Source organism: Canis lupus, chromosome 36 (assembly GCF_003254725.2).
Source record: "Canis lupus dingo isolate Sandy chromosome 36, ASM325472v2, whole genome shotgun sequence".
Classification (NCBI taxonomy): domain Eukaryota; kingdom Metazoa; phylum Chordata; class Mammalia; order Carnivora; family Canidae; genus Canis; species Canis lupus.
In genome coordinates, this window is record NC_064278.1 from 28388478 (window position 1) to 28408662 (window position 20185).

Below are 20185 nucleotides of genomic sequence, written 5' to 3' on the forward strand. Positions count from 1 at the left end.
GATTCCAAAATAAGAAAAAAAGAAAAACTTTCTATGTATACATTAAAAAAAGAATTGAAAAAAAAAATACTGAAAGACTAAAGAATAAAAAACAAAGAATGCTATATACTGTTTTCCCCAAGAGCGGAAACTTTGCAGTCCTTTATGATTAGTAAACTTGGTGTGAGCGGGTTGTTCCTACTAGGCGTCTGGGGGAGGGACCTATTGTGCTGAATCTCAGGTGCACTTGCCCTTTGCAAATGCGTCTCCCTTGCCAGGAGGCCAGGCTCAGTGTAAGCAGCTCCAGGTTCTACTCGGTGGTGCTGTTTTGCTCCCTGAAGACTTTCAGCCCTGATGAGTGGGATGAATATAGCAGCACCCATTCTCGAGCCCCAGGACTGAAAGTTCACAGCCCCGACTCCTCAGTGAGCCTCACAGGAAAACAATCACTCATCTCTCTGGTTTCCATCAGAACCCTGTAGTCACCTGGCCCGTGACCAAGTGTTTTTACCTCAGGCACACAACTGAGTTTCAAAACTCCAAATCCTACAGACTCCTGTGGTGTGGATCCATGCTACTCATCCTGCAGGAGGGAGGCAGGTCTTGCCACTCTTCTGCCTTTTGCTGGGCCCCTGCCAGGAAAGCAGTTGCACAACCACACAGTGGTTTGCAGTTTATGGCAACACAGAGCAGAAGAAAGCAGGCACCTAGACTAGCTGGCCTTCCCACTCTTAGGCCTGGGAACCCTGCCACTATGCTTCCTGTGACCCAGGGAACCCGGAGATGATGCTGTCACACCTGGGACTCCACCCTCCTTTGCTAGCCAGGGGTGTCCTCCACTGCAATCGGACTTCTAAAAGTTCTGATTTTGCACTCCACTGCTTGTTATATTTTGTAGTAACCTCCTTACACAGGCTCCCTCCCCTCCATATGCTTAGACATATCACCCGGGTTTCAAGTCTCCGCACCTCCTACCTTCCAAGAAGTGGTCACTTTTCTACTTGTGGAATTGCAGCATTTCTTTTCCCAGATCTCTGACCGATGTGTCAGGTGTTCAGAATGATTTGATAACAATCTAGCTGTATTCAAGGGTTGAAACAACGGGATCCCCTACTCCTCCACCATCTTAACTTCTCCCCCCTGTCATCCTAAGATTTTATCGTGTATGTGGATTAGGTTGTTAGTTGGTGTGCTCTTTTTTTTTTTTTTTTTTTGGCTTATAAAAATAATTTTGACATGTTAAATCTTGTAAATTTAAGTTATAGAGCATATTACTTTTTTAAGATTTTATTTATTTATTCATGAGACACAGAGAGAGAGAGAGAGGCAGAAACACAGGCAGAGGGAGAAGCAGGCTCCATGCAGGGAGCCCGATGTGGGACTCGATCCCGGGACTCCAGGATCAGTCCCTGGGCCAAAGGCAGGTGCTAAACCACTGAGCCACCAGGCCTGCCCAGCATATTACTTTAATACATTTATATATTATAATACGATTGCCATTGAAGTAATATTTATCACATCACAATAGTACAGTATTATCGTCTGTATTCATCATACTGTGTATTAGATCTCTATGACTTATAGCCTGAAACACAATCTTAATCCTTCACACTCCATCCCCTGGTAACCACAATTTTACTCCATTTTTTTTACTGGTTGGACTTTTTTAGACTCCACATATAAATTGTATTATTCAATACTTGTCTTTCGCTGTCTCACTTATCTTGCTTAGCATGATGTACTCAAGGTCCATCCATGTCATCATAAATGGTAGGACTTCCTTGTTTTTTATGGCTGAATAATATTCCATTGTGTGTATATACAACATACTTTCTTCATCCATTCATCCATCAAGGAACATTTAGTTTAAGCTTAATTTGTTTCTTTTTCTAGTTCTTTGAGATATAAAATTAGATTATTTGATATCTTTCTAGTTTCTTAGTTAAATAAAAATTGCTACAAAATTCCTTCTCAGAACTGTTTTTGCTGTATGTCACAAAGTTTGGTATGTTGTATTTTCATTTTAATGTGTTTCAAGGTAACTTTTTATATTTTCCTTTTGATTTCTTCTCTATTACTTGTTTAGAAGAATGTTGTTTAGTTTACACAGATTTGAAGATCTATTCACTTTCCCCTTGTTGATTTCTAATGTCATGCCACTGTGGTCAGAGAAGATAGCCAGTATGATTTCAATCTTCTTAAATTTGCTAAGATTAGTTTTGTGGTCTAATATATATTAGGATCTATCCTGGAGAATGTTCCATGTGTACTTGAGAAGAATCTGTATTCTGCTGTTGTTGGATGGAGTGTTCTATGTATGTCCACTAAGTCCATTTGTTCTAAACTGTTGTTCAATTCCAACATTTCCTTGTCAATATTCTGTCTAGACAATCTATTCATTGTTGATAGTGGGTACTAAAGTCCCCTACTACTATTATATTGTTGTTTATGTATTAGTTAAGTCCTATTAGCATTTGCTTAATGTATTTCAGTGGTAGGAGCATATATACAGTTGACTCTTGAACAACAAAAGTTTGAATCATGTGAGTCCACTCATACATGGATCTTTTAAATATAAATATCATATGGTACTGTAAATGAATTTTCTCTTATGATTTTCTTTTCTTTGTAATTCTCTTAATAACATTTTCTTTTCCCTGATTTATTTTATTATAGGAATACAGTACATAAAATGTATACAAAACACATCGAATCAACAGTTTATGTTATTGGTAAAGCTTCCAGTCGATACTAGGCTCTTTATAGTTATATCAAACTTTTGAATCTCTGAAATACAATATTAAAAGTATATACTGAAAATGCTTATTAGGCAAATTCCTAGTCTCTTTTTTCCTAGAGTCTCTGGAACCCCCCCCCCCCCAAGGAAGAACAGTAAACCCAGAGCTATATAAACCTCATAAGAAGGGCAAAGAAAAATTCCTGTGACTGGCAGAATCAGCACCATTTGGGGGTCTCCTAGGAGGTCACACACACTGTGGTAGCACATTATGAGAGCTCACACTTCCACATACCTATCAATAATGGCTTTTTATTGAGAAATCTGAAAATACCACCCTCACTAGGTAACTGAGTTCAGGGCACAAGTAGTAGGGCAAATTAACTTCATCATCTGCTGATAAGATATATTGAGAGAAAGGTGGTGCGGCATCTGTGGTATTCTAGTCAAATATGCTTAACCTGAATCTAATGACCAGGAAATATTATACAAAAACTAAATGAGGAAAAAATCTACAAAATAATAGGCTTCAGCTTGGAATTATATCAAGAACTCAAAAGACAAGTAACAACTGAGGAACTGTTCCATATTGAGGGAGTCTTAAGTAGAAATGCATCCTTTAATACATGATCCCAGATCCTGGGTCCTGGATTAGAATGTGTTTGTTTGTTTGCTTTGTCATAATGGGTATCTTTGGACAATTGGTAAAATATGAATGAGATCTTTGGATTAGAAGGTAATATTAGTGTTGAATTTCTGATTTTGATTATTGTGCTACGTTTATACAGAGAATGCCTTTGGCTTTTAGTGATTATACACTTAAGTATTTAGCAATAATGGCACATCAGGCTTTCAAATTACTATCAATTTATTGAAAAAGATCTAATGGGGGTGTTTATCAGGGAACTTAAAGGGTGTGTGTGGAAAGAGAGAGAAAAAGAGAACAAATGTAAAATGGGGAAACACTAGAAACAATTGGGGAACCTGGAATTTCTTGTAAGATTGAGATTATTTCAAAATTTAAAAAGTATAAATAACATCAAAGGAATGAAAAAGGAACTTAGTAAGTGGAGAGAATATTTATAAATATCCTTAAATGGAAAGCTGTTCTCGGAATGGAAGACTGAATACAGTAAGATATCTATTTTCTTCAACTTTATCTATAGCTTCAATGCAATTCCAATCAAAATTATAGTATATTTTTATTTTTGTAGAAATGTAAAAGCCAACTCTAAAATCTATATATAAATGCAAAGTTCTAATATGTCTAATATTGTTTTGAAGAAGAAAAATGAATCTAGAAGCTGTACAATACCAGATAAGTCTACAGTAATTAAGAGAGTGGGGTAAAGGTGTAAGGATAGACAAATAGCTCAATGAAACAGACGAGGAGCACACTGATTCATGTTTTGTCACCTGATGTATGCCAAAGTGCCTCTGCACTGAAATGAGAGAAGCACCTTCAATAAAAGGTGCTGTATCAGTTGGAATCTATATGAAAAAAAATACAAGTTTTCACCCCCACAACCCACAGGCATTAATTCCAGCAAACATCTCCAAGAACCTAGGATAGGCAACAAATCTCTGAATAAGTATATAAGAAGCAAAGTATTAAGGGAAAGATGGAGAAATTGAATGTCAAAAACTAAGAGACTCTTTATCAAAAGACACTGTAAGAAAATGAAATCAGGCCACAAGTGATAGAAGATATCTGTAATACATGGAAACAAGAAAGAACATATCCAGTTACATGGAGAACACCTCAAATCAATAATTAAAAAGGCAAATGTCCCAACAAAGAGTGAAAAAAAACCCTGAACTCTTCACAAAAAAGTATACACAAATGGCCAAAAGCAAATGAAAAAATGTGCAACATCATTAATCATCAGAAAAATGAAAATTAGATACTACTCCATATCTATCAGAAGGCTAAAATAAAGCAACAACAACAACTGATTATACCAATTTTGGGTGAGGATGTGGGGAACTACAATTTTTATACTACTAGTGGGAGTGTAAATTAGAAATCCACTCTGGAAAATAGCTTGCAGTATTTACTAAAGCTAAAAGTGTTCATGGTACTGCTCATCAATTCCATACCAGAAATAAATATGTGCATCAAAGAACATGTACAATAATTTTTATAGCATCATTATTTGTAATATCTCTAAACTGGAAAGAACCCAAATGTTCATTGATAATAAAATGGAAAAGTATGGTTTGCTATACCCGTACAGTGAAATGCCCTTCACGACCTACTCGTATATGCAACAGGGATGAATCTTACAAACATAATATTGAATAAAATAAGCTAAGCATAAATGATACACACCCTTACACTTCATTTATGTAATATACAAAAACATTCAAATTTCACCAATACCTACAAATGTCAGAATATTTCGCTTGGAGACATCATTGATAGTCCTCTGGTGTGCTGATAACATTCTACATTTTGATCTAGGTGACAGTTACACAGGTGAGTTTATTTTGTCAAACTCAGAGACATGTGCCTAACAATTGTGCATTTTACTAGATATAGAGCATACTTCTATAGAAAACACTAAATGAACAATAAGAAATCAAATTCTAACCCATGCACAGTTTGGTCGGCTTCATTGCAATTTGTAGCTAGTAGAAATCTTCTATTTATTTTAGTAAGTTAAAGAAGCTGTTATAATACTTTTGAAAGCAAATATCACAAGTGTGAAATGCAAATTGACGGTAATATGCTCAACATTGAACTAAGAAAACATTTGTAAAAATTTTACGTTTTGTAATTTTAAGATTACCTTGTGAAGCACATAGTGCAATGCTGTTAAAATATTAACAACGCCAACGGTAGTGATTATCATCATTATCACTAATAATTATCATTATTAGCGACACTATTTACATTGGGAGTTTACATATGGGTGACAATAATGTAATATGAGCTAAGATGTACTTAGTTTTGTGAAATGCAAATCTGTTGGTATCCTCCTGCATTCATTTTGGTCTAATGACTTAGTGGAAAATATCTTCTCAGCAAGTATATTTCAACAAAAAAGTCACAAACCACAAACTACTATTTAGATACACTACAACAATGAAGCAATGAAGGGAAGAAATAAGGAAAGAGAATGAGTGGGAGGGGGAGGAGACAAGAGGGGAGATAGGAAAGGAGAGTGAATGAAAGAATGAAAAGAATCAATAATGTGAAAGATTTAGATAATTCAATTTATGGCAATGCTACTATGCTGGAGTAACACAAAATTTTGCCAGTAATTTAACACTAACTTTCTTCTAAATGTTTAATTCAATGATACATCACTAACAGTTCACTTTCATTTAATAAAATGAATAATATAAAACATACTTGCTTCACATTTCAATTGCATTGTTTAATATTACCAACTCAGAGAAATTATAAAAATAATCATCACTATTATAATCTAACAATCATCATATAAAGACACATTTGCAAGTCTACACATGTTGCAAAGCAAATACATTTTATTACAAAACTAAATCATTTGTGAGATGAAATTATATGTAAAGAAAGTTTTCAAATTGCACACTTTTGATAAAACATGGTGCAAGCATCTGAACATTAAAAGCTAATTTAAGCAAATCAATTGCTTTATTCTTTGTACTACTAAACAAGAAAAAATCTGGGGAAATTAGTTTAATAAGCTATTATCCAACACCCTAAAATCTTCCATTGTAGGAATTGTTTTTTTAAGACATAATTGTTTCTCCATAATTCAGTACCTACAAAAATAATGGTTTCAATGATTACCAAGGTTATCCAAGGCAAACACAATAAATTTAAAATGAGGACAAATCTAAAACGTGTCTCTAATATTGAGAGCCATCAGAGGCTAATAAGATCATACTGAAAATGAAGAACCTACGTAAATGAGGGCACGAAGAATATTCGATTCGTAAATGACAAACTTTCTCTGAATTTTCTTCTCTTCCTCACTTAAAACATTTTATTTTCTGTACTTTCAAGATCTTAGCAAGAAACCACGGATCTGACAATCTCTTAAATATGGCCAGAATTGTCAGAGGACATTATTCCCTTTTCAATATGCACTCCCTGGGCCAGAATGGAAATATTAAGAGTGCACCCTTGTGAGTCCATAACTGAAGATGACTTTACTATTACTATTTGTATAAAGATATCAAAGAATTTAGAAACAATATTTTAAAAGGCAGTAAAGGCCTTTAATAAGGGTTAGCAAAAAAGACAAAGTCATCTAAAGAATCTTAGTAAATATAGCATCAACTAATTTGATTATCATGTACACGTTATTTATGGTAATAAGTGAGCTGCTAGCATCACACAACATAGAATTCAGACAGAAAGCCTCAAATAAGGAGGAAAAGAAATAAGGGAATTTATTTTTTTCTACAGAATTTCTTCTAAGGTCATTTTTATTCCCACCATTACTTTTTAAATCATGCTAAAAATAAAACGTTTCTCAGACTGTTTGCTAATTAGGTGAAAGAACTAAGCATCCAAACAAACAAACAAACAAACAAAAAAGCCCCATAACTGATAAGCTGCTTTCTGAAATAACCCTGCCATGTTAATATAAATGACCAGCTGGCTGAAGATGATAAGGAAGTAGTAATATTTTTAATTGGCACTTATTCCGAATACTTATAATACCAACTACATGAAAGGCTAAAAAATTATTCCATGTTAACAAAAAACAAATTTCTCTTAATTCAATATCAGAAGGATTCAAAAGTAAAGATATATAACCACAATTAGAGGCACTTTATTTAAATGGATATTTATTCTTCAAAAAAAAAAAAATGAAAACAACCACCACATTTCCATGGTGATTGCACTTACTGTAACAAATGTGTTTATTGGAAAAAAAAAACAAAAAACCTTAACTTGATGCCAGTTTCAGCTTAATAAGTAGAACAGATCCAGAGTTATACTTGGACAGCATTAAACATTATATTATCTTAACTTTTATGATTTGATGGTAAATTGACCGAAGACTTGAGTTATAGCTTAAAGTTCCCACTAATCTAATTTCTAATGTTGGAAGATTTCATTTTATTAATCCCTATTATCCTTACTTATAAAATAAAAGTACTCACTTAAATAATGTCTAATAACATATTATGTTCTAATATTTTGAAGGGTTTTCACTTTTTAGAATCTTTATTGAAATATGAAAGCTCATAATCAATTATCCTGTGTTACTTTCAAAAACTACTTCCTTAAATCCATAATACACATATTATACATCTTATATATTTATATAAGCAAATATGTGAATTTTATATCTATAATTAAAACAAATTTTCATAAAGTGATATTCTTGTTAAATCTGAAACACACTATTTCTATTAATTCCTCTTTTGTTTTATCTTTAAAAATATCGTCTTAATCTACTGAGTAAATTTCACAAGTTACTATTTTTTTCCTTCTTTTAACAAAATAGCTATGTTTATGTACATCAGTAAGCCTGGTACTTTTTCAATCTGCAGATACTTATAGTTTTTACAACCGTTCGCGTATGAATGCTGAACAAATGTGATTAAAATATTCTGATTCAAAGAAAGTATGCAACAAAGTTATTGCTACAGATTTAATGATGTACCTACTCTTGAAATAAATGAGAAAGGAATGATAAGCCATGGCATTGATATTTACTATTCTATAGCTCATATTCTTAACACTATTAAGACAATAATTAAACAATAATTCAGGAGTTAAAAACATGCTATCTTAAAGGAGACAGTGTCAATCAGAAGGATCACTGTTCAGAGATCAATGACAAAAATAAATAAATAAATAAAAAACCAGAGATATACCGAAGTAAAACATTGGCAATGTCCATTTAAGCGTGACCAAGAAAAAAAAAGATAACTGACTCACTAACTGAAGTTATTTATTGAATTCCTACTATTGAATTTTTCCTACTTAATAATAATTACTGGGCACCTTTCTGGTTATTGAAGAGTATATAGGCAAAAATTGTATTGAAGAAGACAGGCATAAATCTTCCCTAAAGAAATTTCATTTTATTGTGATGAGACATACCCATGTCTTCACATGGTCTTCTTTCTGTGCCTGTGTCCTAATCTCTTCCTCCCATAAAAAGACCCATGCTATTAGATTAACATCCATCTTAATGACCTCATTTTAACTTAATTACCTTTTTAAAGAACCTTTCTCCAAATACACTCAGTTCTGAGGTACTGACGGTTAGGATTTCCACATATGAATTTTAGATGGACACAGTTCCATAACAATGCCCAAGTTTTTATAGTAGTTGATGATGTAAGCAAGCACCTGCTGCTTAGTATGTATCAATTTTCTAGACTCCCAGATAGAAAGCATAAGTCCAGGATGAACCACGCTGATTTTATAATCAGTCTAGGCACAGTGAACCAGTGTTACCAGTTCTTTAATGGCTCAACTGCCACGTTCCCCAATGCCAGTCACCAGGGGAGGGGACCTTTCAAGTAGGCTTTGCAAAAAATACCAACCTCAGATCTTCTTCATTAACTCTTTTGAGTATTGTCAGGCTGACAAGTTCAGCGTTATTTTTAATTTGGGATACATTTTAGGCCAAATACATACATTTTTATTACAATTACTAAATTTTGCATTGATTTTAAAAAAAAAAATACCAAATTTACTTTTTGCAAATTAGTCCATAATATGCAAACTGGCCACTATTTTCATTTTACTTATCCTCTAAGCTTGTATAATTTTAAAAATAACAGAAAATTATCCAGTGATTTAGCTAAAAGTCAGCAGAGTGAAGGTTTCAAAAACAAAATTAAAAATACAAAGAGGAAAGAGTCTCTATTGTCTCTGAAACAAAACAAAACTAGAAAAAACTAATTTTAGCTGATACTTGAAACCACAACCTATGAGAAAGATTTATCCAGGATAGAAAGGAGATGCTAACAGCAGGCACATGCCTTATCAAATCTCTATTTGTGGGAGGATAAATCAGTGTAACTGCTTTGAAGGAAACATGATGTTAACTATATGAAAAATAGATGAAATCAACATACCCTTTAATCCATAAATCTATGTAATAGGATGCTTATTATAAAATTTTTATAACAGCATAAAACCTCAAAATCCATAAATAGAAGATTAATTAAATAAATTTTTGGTAATTACAGCATTAAATACCACTTATGTATAGTGAAAAACTAAATCAGTGTAGTCATATGGAATGATCTTCAAGATATATTGGTCAGTTAAAAATGGAACATGGGGAACCGTGAACACTAAATGCTTGATAATATAAGTTTGCACATGTTGGGGAAAAAGAATTTCCTCTGCCCCTCAAAATCCTTCTAGCTGGACTAAGAATCAAATGGATATGAGACAGAGTAACAGAGGAAAATCAAATTTAGTAGCATATGCATGAGGAGTCCACACAGATATGGAAATTTCCAAAGTGAGGCCACATGATGCTTATATGAACTGAGAAGAGGGGTAGGGCCCTGAAAATTTACAGCAGTGAAAGATCATTAGCAAGAAGGTAAGAGGGGATGTTTGGAAACCACAGTTTGCCCTATTATTCAGATCAGTTTCTTAGGTAAAGAGGAGTCTCTGTTAATAGCTCCATGCCTGGCACATAGAGACAGCTGGGGGTGGGGGTGGGGGAGGTAAAGAGCTTTTTTTTTTTTCTGAATCTGCTGTGTGTAGATTGCTTTTAACTCAAAATGATGTTCATGCCAAAGTGGCGCCTTGGGCAGAGGGCTGTCCTCGGCTTCTACGCATATGTGTAATGATACACAGGCTACTCTTGTTTGCTTGGTTGAGAGACTCAGCATCTGGGAATAGGATAAATTATTTTATTTTACATTGTTTTGATTTTTTTTACTCACTCATGTTATTACTTGGCCATTCCAAAATTCTGCGTCCTGTGCCTCTGAGGGACACCTACATGATTAAATCAATTAGATGGGTGAAATCTGAGGACTATCATAGAAATCGATGCATCTTGGACTTTAAGATCACATGAAAGGTCAGATTGATAATTCAGACTCACAGGACTCAATGATCTTACTCAATATCATTTTAGTAATAGTTCCAAGGATATATGTGATCATGAGGCACAGATAGATGAGAGAGGTCCAGAGCCCCTAGTGCAGTTCCTTCCACAAGTTCTATTAAACCACATCAGATGGGCATGCTAGTAGGGGTTTCTATGAGTTATGGAGTTATTTATTTCACTTTCATATAATAACCCGCTCAGGTTATAAGACACTCAGATTTTATATTGAGAGGGTTATATTGAATCTGTAACATTTTCCAACCAGCCATTATCCATAACTCCGTATGTTACAGTTTATTTACCATAAACAATTTTAGACAATTAGGCACATTCTGCTAAAAGAATTCTGCATAAAAAGCCTCTTTTGCTAGCAAAAACATTTGTTGCATTTGCTGTGCCAGAAGGATTGTCATCAGTATGTTTATAAGGGAACTAGTTCAGGCTACTCGCCTTCTTTCTCTTCCTGGGGCACCCCCAGTAAAAGAAGAGATTGTATTGCAGACCTGTGACTTTTAAACTTCGTTCCATATGACAAACTACCTTGGACATACTGAGCAAATATATTTACGTTGGAATGAGAAGAGCAGTGGGTATATCTTAAGAGCCGAGAAAGAAACTACAATTTAATTCAGAATGTAGTGAATTTATATTCTTCTGTATTAAGAACAGAAAATGACTAAAATGGATAAAAGTAAACAGAGATTTCAATAAACAGATGTGTGAGATCCTAGTGAATTACTGAGGTGGTGAAGTAGTTTAGAGATCGTATCTTTGACATGTGAGAAAGACTTGAGGAGAGAAATCAGTACATGGATCGTGCCTCTCAGGTCTTATTCAGGCTCTGTCGAGGTCATAATGGTACTCAGCAGAGATAATGAAGTTTACACCATGTGGCGGCAATATTGTTGGTTTTCTATTATACTCCCTAATTTTATACTGGTGAAGCCCAATGTGAGAAGTACGTAAAGTACTTCAGTTTGTTAAGATTAAAGGGTATGGGGGACTGGAGAAAGGTGGTCAAAAGGTATAAAGTTCCAGTTATAAGATAAATACCAAGGATATGATGTACAATAGGAAGACTATAGTGAACGCTGTACTTAATACATAGGAAAGTTGTAAAGTAAGTAAATCCCAACAGTTCTCATCACAGGGAATTGTTTTATTCTTTTCCTGTTTTCTTTTTTTAAGTATTTTATTTATTTATGATAGACATAGAAAGAGAGAGAGGCAGAGACACAGGCAGAGGGAGAAGCAGGCTCCATGCAGGGAGCCCAACGCAGGACTCGATCCCAGGGCTCCAGGATCGTGCCCTGGGCCAAAGGCAGGCGCTAAACAGCTGAGCCACCCAGGGATCCTGTTTTCTTTTTATTGTATCTACATGAGATTACTTACTGCAGTAATTATTTCATAATATATGTAAATCAAGCCATCATGGTATAGGCCTTAAACTTTTGCCATGATGTATGTCAATCGTATCTCAGTAAAACTGAAAAAAGGAAAAAAAAAAAGATTTAAGATCTAAGAAATGATTTTATTTAAAAAATGATGAGAAAAATAATTGTTTACTGATTAAGAATCCCTTAAAACAGAGCCAATTTCAAATTTCAAAGCTTTATGATGACAAGCAAATTACTTTTTCCAAGCCCAAGTTTCCACTGTAAAATGGATATTGGAATAGCTAGAAATATGTTTGAGCATTACTTTTATTTAATATTTCACAATGATTTGTGCTATCACACACATACACACACGCATATATATATATATATATATATAGAGAGAGAGAGAGAGAGAGAGAGAGAGAGAGGAGAGAGAGAGAGAATAAATGAACAAATATCCCAGCCAACATTGCATTTGGCCCCCTTCTTTCTACATAGTCTGCACCACTTAACAAATCAGGAATCTGTATTCAATGTCAGCTTTTCATCATCAAGGTAAATATAATATTTTTAAAATAATGCAAATATAAAGTGAAGTATTTACATGGGTGGGATACTAATAAAGAGATATAACTTATAATATGAAAAGATACCGTGTGGTCCTTACCAGAGGCCTGTGCATGTGGGGGCCTGTGCGAGTGTGTGTGTATGTGGGCCTGTGCATGTGTGTGTGCACATGTGCGTACACTACTTAGCAATGACTGAACGGTAATCAAGAAAGCAGCCTGAGTGCCCAGCACCACACTGGGCACTGCTGACCCGGGCAAGGTACTCACATCAAAGGACCCAGACTCTTATGGGGTGTGAGCCCCACAGAGCCTCATCGCGTATTGAGAGGTAAGAGCTAGACCATACAAAGCCCCGGCTAATCTGTTCTGCCCTGGAGGGAGTATTGCCCTAATGATAGAGACAAAATTTCTTTTTAATATAATTTTTCATTTTCTCCTTTGTAAAGATTTTACAAAAGGTTTTCCTTTTGCAATTTGTAAATCATTTGAAAGACTAGAAAACATCAGCAAATAAGATGTTTTACAGAAATCTAGAAAAACACCTGGAATGCCTGGGTGGCTCAGCGGTTGAGCACCTGCCTTTAGCCCAGATCATGACCCCGGGGTCCTGGGATCGAGTCCCTCATCGGGCTCCCTGCGTGGAGCCTGCTTCTCCCTCTGCCCGTGTCTCTGCCTCTCTCTCCGTGTCTCTCATGAATAAATAAATTAGATCTTTAAAAAAAAAAGAAAGAAAAACAGTTAACATTTGGTAAGTTATATATCTTCAGAGGATGGTTTACTTTAATATTTGAGTCCGTTTTGTCGGCAAAATAAGGAGGAATGTTTAATCAGAGGCAGTGACTAACCAGAAGCTGAGTAAGCTTAAGTCACGTGGGAGAAACAGACCACTTCAGAAAGGAGATGAGGGTGGTTTTCATTTATCCTTTTTGCCTACTTTTCTGAATCAATTATGGGAAGTTGGGTAATTTTATTCTTTAAGTCTTGGAATCATTTAGAAACTCACATACATCATGATGGTTCTGATATCTATAATTTTGTTATTTCTAGACAGATTCTTATTTTGAGCCCTCTGCCTAATAGATGTCCCAATAAAGCCTTTTTTTGACATGTCAATATATCAAACTTTCTCCATTAGCAGGATGCTTTGTAACTTTTTGTACTTGGTTGAATGGTGTCCTCCCTGAAAATTTAATCCACTCAGAACCTCATTATAAAATTATTTAGAAATGGAGAATCTGCAGATGTAATCTGGTTAAGATGAGGTCATACTGCATCAGTGTGGACTCTGACGGAAGGATTGGCATCCTTAGAAAATTTTATACTGGTGAAGGTTTGAAAAGCACAAAAGCACACTCATGTTTATCCCCTCTTGATGCTGGAAATCCCAAGACTTCCATGTAAAAAAGCTTGATCTAACCACCTGGAATATGAAAAGAACATCTGTGGAGCAATCCGAACCATTTCAGCCGTCCCAGCTGAGGTCCTAGACAGGAGGGTGAAGCCACCGTAGATAATCCAGCTCTGGCTGAGCCAACTGAGGCTAAAGGAAACATCCACCAACCCAGAGAGCTGAGAGAAATCATAAGCCATTGTTGAAAGCAATTAAATGCTGTGAAGGGTCTGCTATGAAGGAAAGGCCCCAAAGTTCATAAAACTTCAAACGCATGCTCCTCCGTCATCTCCACGAATACAAGTACTTCTTTGCACAATTATCCTAGACCTCCTTCTCCATTCTCACTTCCCTGCTACTCTCCTTATAAAGAGAACTCACTTGTTTGATATGCTTTTCTTAGGGAATTTATTTACTTTTCTGGCTTGACTGTTCTCTCCAGAATTCAAGCTAATCATCTACCCTTATCAGCCTTACAACAGCAATTATTCCCTCCAAATCTGTTTTTTAAAGTAGGTGAGATAGAGAAGAACCCAAAGTTATGACAATGTTGCCTCAAATGTCTCTCAAATCCATTCTCTCCCCCACTTCATTCCTGTTGACTCATTATTTTAGGACTTTTTTCTTGCCCGTGTAACTACATGTCATAAAGTCTCCTAGGCCTTTAGTCTCACCCCTACAAATCCATCCCCTTTACGGTCGCCAGAATGATCTTCTAAAATAAAAATTTGCTTAAGACCCTTTCATGGGTTCTCATTCGGGTCTGCCTACGTCAAAAGAAACCAACAAAAAATAGACCGGGGTTTCACTAAATACTTGCTGGACGCTACACCAAGCGTTATGCATATAAAGTTGAATAAGCCAATAGGTGCTCTCATGGGGTTTCTATTCCCTTAAAGGGGGACTGACAGATAAAGACATATTTTTGATGTAGTATGAGAAGTGCTACAATGGAGGGAAGCACAGAGGAAGAAAATTGGCAAAAGCTTAGGATGTCAGAAAAACTCCCTAGAAATGATGATACTTAAGCAGTCTTACAAGCTGACTGAAATTAGCCGAGCAATGAAGTGCAAAGGGCTGCCAGGCAGGGGGACAGCACAGCAAACATAGAGTCTTGAATCCGCAGGCTCAGTGGAGGGAATAGACCACAAAGAGCTCCAAATCACTTGAGGTTCAACTTGAGAGGTGGTATAGGGAAGTCGTGTCTTAAAAAGGGAGCAGAGTGGTAGTAGGCAGTCCGATATCCTGCAAAGGTGTCTACATTTTAATTCCCAAGACTTATGCATCTGTAGTTCCATGGCAATGGGAAATTAGGGTTGTTTGGTGGAATTAAGGCTGCTAATCAGATGACCTCAAAATAAAGAAATTATCAGGGTGCCTGGGTGGCTCAGTCAGTTAAGCACCCGATCCTTGATTTTGGCTCACGTCTTGACCTCTAGGTCATGAGACTGAGCCCATGTATGCTGGGCATGGAGCCCGCTTAAGATTCTCTCTCTCCCTCTGCCCCTCCTCCCCATCCATGCTCTCTTGTTCTCTAAAGAATAAAAATAAAAGATAAATTATCACAGGTCATCTAGATGGACCCAATGTAATCAACAGATTTTTGATTATAGAAAAGGAGGCAGAGATCCTCCTGTCTTAGAGATCTGAAGACACTACATGCCAGATTTGAAGAGGGAGGACAGGCAAGCTTCTAGAAGCCATAAGGAGGAAGGACATAGGCCCCAGAAGAATGCAGGCTTGCCAACCCCTTGACTTCAGTAGGATGGGATTCATTTCAGACTGCTGAGCTCAGTTATTTTAAGACAATGCCTCTGTGTTGTTTGAAGCCACTAAAATTATGGTCATTTGTTACAGCAGGAAGAGAAAACTAATACAGGGACCCAGTCACAGGGGCTGTCATATGCTTCGTGGTAAGTTTTACAGCAACTGGGGATTTCCTAGAACAGGGAGAGACGGCATCAGAGGCCAGTTTGATTTAAAAAAAAAAAAAAATGTACTGTTGGGTAAAAGGTGGCAGAGAGCTAAGACTGGTGATCGCAGAAACCAGAAAATGATCGATGGCTTCACTGAGGGAGAAGAGTGCAGATGGAGAGGAGAGGACCAATTAATTTGAGCGATAAAATCAGGAGGACAGAGAGATCCCCTGAATGTGGGGAGTCGGGGGGAAGGGAAGCATCTAGTATTATACTTCCAGCTTGGGTAGGTGCTGATATCATCGCCCGGATGGGAAAGGCAGGGAGAACAGGCCCTTAATTCTGCCCTGTTTTGGTGACGGGGTAGCTTGAGATTTGAATACACTGAATTGGAGATGCCTGTGCGACGTCGACGACGGGGAGCGCTGGCAGGGGACTGTCTCTCACCCAAACCCAGATTTCAGATTCAGGAGTCCCATGCATACGAGGGGCATTAAAACAGACAGAGCAGACCTACGACTAGCGGGGTGACTAAGAAACTGTCTCTGGGGCCACTATTTAACGAAGTAACTATCATTCTTCTTTAACCTTTGGGGAAAAAAGAGGTCATTATCGGCAAGGCTGTTATAAAGATGGAATGTGGGGAGCACTCAGCACGGTGCCTGGAGTTCGCAGAGTCTCAGTAAATAGTAGGTTATTATTACCAAATGGGCCAGAAAGAAGAAAGAACAAGGATGAGTTAAGGAATCCTAGGGGCCGAAGGCCTCACTCCTGACAAATCATACTGTCCGTGCCCTCAAGGTCCTCATGGTCTGGTTGGTTCCTCCAAGGAAGGGCCAGGTTTGACTCAGCAGCGGGTCCCCAGTGCCCCTTCCAGGACGGGCCCCAGGAGTCAGGCATCTTACAGACCCTAGACCCTGTCTGGAGGGCTGAGAGGAGGCAACAGAGGGGTGTGGGAGAGAGCAAGCCTGGGTGTGGGGTGTGACCCGGATTCGGACCCTACAATGGGCTACACGGTCACTCCTGGTTTATAGTAGCAGTGGGTGCTGTCCCCACCCCCCCAAACTGCAGCTCCTTGGCGGCCAGGAGCCCTTAGCCCCCTACCCTCCCGCAAAGCGTTCAAAGCTTGGACTTCGGTTTGCGGGACTGATGCGGGCCTCTGGGACCAGGCCCCGTGTGGGGCACCCCCGGCCCAAGCCCCGAGGGCACCGCCCTTCCCCGCCCCCGGGTTCGGAGCCTAGAACGCCGCGGCCACCGAGCCTCGCGGGCGGGGTACTGGCCAGTCCGGGTCCAGGCGCCACGGAGGGAGGACGACGAGGAGGGAGACGGGGGGCGCGGAGGGGGGCAGAGGGGCCCGGGGGGCATGGAGCTGTACCTCAGCGCCTGCTCCAAGGCTGCCAGCGACGCGGCCACCAAGACGGCCAGCAGCAGCCTGGCGGCGGACAGCCGGCGATGCGGAGACGTGAGTGCCCGCCCGGTCGGCCGGGGGGGGGGGGGGGCGCACACCTGCCCGCGTTCCTAACCTCCGCCTGGGGCGCGTGCGGGTAGGTCCAGGCCGGGGGGGAGGGCGAGAGGGCACCGCACACCTGCTGCACGTTCCTAACCTCCCGCCTCGGCCACGTGCGGGCAGCTCCAGGCCTGGGGGGGTGGGGGGGGCGGGTGCAGGGGCATCGCACACCTGCCGCGCGTTCCTAACCTCCTAACCTCCCCCCTCAGCCCCCCCCCCCGCCATGGGGACAGCTCCAGGCCTGGGGAGGGGGGGGATTGCAGGGGCGCCGCACACCTGCCTGCGTTCCTCACCTCCTAACCTCCTGCCTCAGGCCCCCCTGTACCGGCAGCTCCAAGCCTGGGGGGCGGGGTGCAGGGGCGCCGCACGTCTGCCTGCGTTCCTCACCTCCTTACCTCCTGCCTCAGCCCCCCCCCCCGTGGGGACAGCTCCAGGCCTGGGGGTGGGGGGCGGGGGGATGCAGGGGCGCCACACACCTGCCCCACGTTCCTAACCTCCTAACCTCCCGCCTCAGCCCCCCCACCCCACCCCATGGGGACAGCTCCAGGCCTTGGGGGGGTGCAGGGGCATCGCACACCTGCCAGGCGTTCCTCACCTCCTAACCTGCTGCCTCAGCCCCCCCCCCCCCGTGGGGACAGCTCCAGGCCTGGGGGCGGGGGGCGGGGGGATGCAGGGGCGCCGCACACCTGCCGCGCGTTCCTAACCTCCTAACCTCCCGCCTCAGCCCCCCCACCCCACCCCATGGGGACAGCTCCAGGCCTGGGGGGGGTGCAGGGGCATCGCACACATGCCAGGCGTTCCTCACCTCCTAACCTCCTGCCTCAGCCCCCCTCCCCCCCCCCGTGGGGACAGCTCCAGGCCTGCGGGCGGGGGGTGGGGGGATGCAGGGGCGCCGCACACCTGCCGCGCGTTCCTAACCTCCCAACGGCCGGTCCTGAACCGCAGGTCCCGGGCTCCCAGTGCGGCGGCGGGTGGCGGTGGCGCGGGCTGCTCGGCAACCGGCTGGGGAGGCGGGGGCTGCTGGGACGGGACCGGGCCGGACTGCAGGACTCTCCGGCCGGCTCCCGGGCTGGAGGCGAGCGGATGGGCCGCGGGCCTAACACCCAAAGGGCTTCAAAGGCCCAACTCCCCGATTGCATCCGCAGGGCGTGCACAAAACCCACATACGAGGGGTCGGAGCGGGTCAACTCCTGGATCTGCCTCTCGGGGTCAAGCTGCCTGTGATCCCGGGGAGCAACACTTTATACTATACCACGAAGATAAGTGAAAAGGTAAAGTGGTTTTTAAGGACCTGACGTTGCTCTTCTTTGCTCTTTCCTACCGGCTGTTGGATTGGGGCGCTGCAGGTGCAAAGTCCAACAGGAAACAATAAGGATCCCACACCCAACCTAAGACAGGGCTGAGGATGCACATCGAGCAACTTCATCTTAGTAGACTTTGCCCGGAACCTTGGGCTATATATAAAGTTTAGATTCTTAGTTCTGTCTTATAATGCATGGGACCACATTAACTTTCCTTTATAATAACTTTATACCTGGTTAGTGAGATTTTTGTCAGAAAGGCCGGAGGTTACTGGTGCCAGCTGGCCATCTAATTGTGTCATGATTTTAAGGCATCATAACCTGGACAAAACTCGCATTGCACAGCACTTCTCTACGATTTTGCTTTGAGCTGCATTCTATTTCGTACACTAAGTGAGAAAAAAAAGTGAAGTCGGAATAAGCGAACATGTTTACTATTTAACTAATGACTCCATGATTTGCCCCAACTTCCGCATCCAGTCCTTTCTGTAATCCCACCTGTGGTCTCCTGTGCCTTACTCACACATACCACGTTGATATTTCTGGGAGTTTGTTGGCCTTGCTTCCCGAACCTGACATATCCTTTCCTCTTCTGCCCAATCTCTGAATCTGAACCGCCCTTTGAGATTCTTTCTGAACTATTACAGCCCCCAGTTAGCTTATCTTTCCTTAAAATTTGCATTGTCCTCGGTTTGTATGATTTTACTCAACACTTATGATTTTATAAATATGATTGTATAATGAAGTCATCCTTGGGGTATAGTGTGCTTCCCTCAAACCCTTTCATGCTTTTAGTCCTCAACACTACCTCTACCTTCAAACCCCCCCAGCCTTTGACTCAGTAAACTAAAGCTTAAGGAGGCTCAGGACATTCTTTTTCAGGTGGTTACTTTGGTCCATAGTGCAAACAGACAAACAATTTTACATGAAAGAATTCCGAGTGACCTTTGTGCCCTCCTTCTATCTATGATGTCATCAGAAATGACTAGGGCCCCTTGGTATCTGATACTTGCCTAACCAACATGATGTCTTAAAGTGAGTTTTGTTTCTGGGAAACACATAATTTCCCTTTGTTCTACTAGACTAAAGCAAGCTAAGGAAAAAGATGCCTCCTCACACTGTTCGAGCCACATCCAAACCAGCTCGCTTTCCTACGCGTGCACAAAACCTTTCACAACCCCTTTTTAGGATGTAAACTTAGCCCTGCCTTTCGTCTGCTTATTCAAATATATTGGTTGCCCAATTACCATTTCTGTCAAATAGTAATTCACTTTTCAACTACTCTTTTCAAAGATGTTCCATTCTTTATTACATTCATTCCTCACCAAACTGTCTTCATTTAATCATAGTTAGGAACCAGACTATTTT

General features: G+C 40.2%; 1 protein-coding gene and 1 long non-coding RNA gene across 4 annotated transcripts in view; one reads left to right on the forward strand and one right to left on the reverse strand.

The window, feature by feature from the left end:
• LOC112668235 (uncharacterized) overlaps positions 1-17499 on the reverse strand; it is a 236092-nt gene extending 218593 nt beyond the window's left edge. The window contains exon 1 of the long non-coding RNA XR_007408595.1: positions 17385-17499. This is a non-coding gene — a long non-coding RNA (uncharacterized LOC112668235). The remainder of the gene's footprint in view (positions 1-17384) is intronic.
• The window catches only part of FSIP2 (fibrous sheath interacting protein 2), a 75062-nt gene continuing 72233 nt past the window's right edge, over positions 17357-20185 (forward strand). For 2 of the 3 annotated variants that reach the window (XM_035698177.2, XM_035698176.2), the window contains exons 1-2: positions 17372-17471; positions 18662-18787. In XM_035698177.2, coding sequence (XP_035554070.2) covers positions 17373-17471; positions 18662-18787 — 225 coding nt within the window. In that variant the 5' untranslated portion in view covers position 17372. Of the gene's footprint in view, positions 17472-18661; positions 18788-20185 lie in introns of all 3 variants that reach the window. The other variant, XM_025460431.3, reaches the window with a different exon arrangement.